Below are 2,064 nucleotides of genomic sequence, written 5' to 3'. Positions count from 1 at the left end.
GCAGGGATAGATGTGATATTGGGAAGGAATTCCTGGATGTGAGGGTGGGGAAGTGTCCAAGGCCAGGTTGAAGCAACCTGGTCCAGTGGAAGGTGTTGGGGGTTGGAACTGGATGATATTCAAGGTCCCTCCCAACCCCAACCATTCCATGACTCTGAGTAAGACCCCACTGGGTCTCTGAACTTACTGAACCCCTGTCGTGGTTTGAGATCCCCAAAAATCCAGTTTCTGAGTCCAAGCCCCCCTCCCACAACTCACCCCAGTGTCAGAGGGGTTTTCCAGACACAACACAAGACTCAATACGGGGGCAAGGGAATTATATTACAATTATTACACAAATAAATATTATAACACATTATATACACAATCCTAACTATCTCTGCTATGGTAAAGCAGTATATTTATATCAGATCAAATCTCTTCTCCCTCCAACAACATCATCATCCTTCTTTTCTGGTCTGGTGTGATATGTTTAAATTTTGCAGGGGCGCTGGTTGGGTCAACATCAAGAGTTACCACCCCCTGGGGGGTTACCATTTTTTAAAAAAATAAATAAATTCTTTTTAAATAAAGCATTTATTTTTAAATATTTATTTTTAAATAGAAATATTTATTTTAAAATAAAATATTTATTTTAAAATAAAAATATTCATTTTTAAATAAAAATATTTATGTTAAAATAAAATATTTATTTTTAAATAAAAAATATTTATTTTAAGATAAAATATTTATTTTTAAATAAAGCATTTATTTTAAAATAAAATATTTATTTTTAAATAAAATATTTATTTTAAAATAAAATATTTATTTTTAAATAAAAATATTTGTTTTAAAATAAAAATATTTATTTTTAAGTAAAGTGTTTATTTTTAAATAAAATATTTATTTTAAAATAAAAATATTTATTTTTAAATAAAAATATTTATTTTTAAGTACAGTATTTATTTTTAAATAAAAATATTTATTTTTAAATAAAAATATTCATTTTAAACAAAAATATTTATTTTTAAATAAAGTATTTATTTTAAATAAAAATATTCATTTTTAAATAAAAATATTCATTTTTAAATAAAAATATTTATTTTTAAGTAAAGTATTTATTTTTAAGTAAAGTATTTATTTTTAAATAAAAATATTCATTTTTACATAAAAATATTCATTTTTAAATAAAAATATTTATTTTTAAATAAAAATATTTATTTTTAAGTAAAGTATTTATTTTAAAATAAAAAATATTTCTTTTTAAATAAAAATATTTACTTTTAAATAACAAAATCCTTTTTTCCCCACCACAACCCCTCAGAGCTGGAGATTCTCAGCTGCCCTAAAACGGCCTTTCCAAACAGCAGAGGGGGGGGTGTTGGTCACGAATTGTCCTCACACAGACCAAACACAGCAATGCAACTTTTTTATCACCGATATCTGATTAAAACGAGTGTTTTGTTTTCTGCAGCGAGGATGGCCGAGGTGAAGAACTTCACCTGGGCGGTGGAGGACATTTTCAAGGACACCTTCCTGAGCTACATGAACGGCTGGAGGAGGAACATGACGGAGGCGGCGACCAAGCTGCGGGCCCAGGTGGCGGCCGAGAACTTCGACTACGTCATCCTGTACCTGATGGTGATGATCGGGATGTTCTCCTTCATCATCGTGGCCATCCTGGTGAGCACCGTGAAGTCCAAGAGGAGGGAGCACTCCAACGACCCCTACCACCAGTACATCGTGGAGGACTGGGGGGAGAAGTACAAGAACCAGGTGCTGATCCACGAAAATCTGGGAGCGAGGGATAAAACAAGCCTGGAGTCGCCCTGAGTTTTGGGAAGCGCCGGCGGTGAGGAAATCACAGAGTCACACCCAGGGAACCAACTGGGATTATAAAAACCTGGGAAACTGTTTGGAAAATTAACACACAGGTTGATGTATAACGGAGGAAACTAACTTTACTGGTTCCCAATCCACCCTACTGGTTCCCATCGACCTTACTGGTTTCCAATCCACCCTACTGGTTCCCAATCAGTCTTACTGGTTCCCAATCAGTCTTACTGGTTCCCATCAACCTTACTG

General features: G+C 33.4%; 1 protein-coding gene across 1 annotated transcript; it reads left to right on the top strand.

Annotated features, from left to right (window-relative positions):
• The first annotated feature begins 1,451 nt into the window (after positions 1 to 1,451).
• Positions 1,452 to 1,912, top strand: KCNE2 (potassium voltage-gated channel subfamily E regulatory subunit 2). Its single transcript, XM_027707335.1, has one exon. It carries the CDS (start codon positions 1,459 to 1,461, stop codon positions 1,810 to 1,812), a length of 354 nt encoding a protein of 117 aa, XP_027563136.1. The 5' UTR covers positions 1,452 to 1,458; the 3' UTR covers positions 1,813 to 1,912.
• The last annotated feature ends 152 nt before the right edge of the window (positions 1,913 to 2,064 follow it).

Source organism: Neopelma chrysocephalum, unplaced genomic scaffold (genome assembly GCF_003984885.1).
Source record: "Neopelma chrysocephalum unplaced genomic scaffold, ASM398488v2 Primary Assembly neopelma1_92109, whole genome shotgun sequence".
In the NCBI taxonomy this organism is placed as follows: domain Eukaryota; kingdom Metazoa; phylum Chordata; class Aves; order Passeriformes; family Pipridae; genus Neopelma; species Neopelma chrysocephalum.
The sequence above is the reverse complement of the archived record's forward strand: the minus strand, read 5'-3'. Positions and strand labels throughout refer to the sequence as shown.

What these genes read in the sequence shown, in the direction of transcription:
- KCNE2 (XM_027707335.1), top strand. Translation starts at nt 1,459, where the DNA reads ATGGCCGAGGTGAAGAACTTCACCTGGGCGGTGGAGGACATTTTCAAG.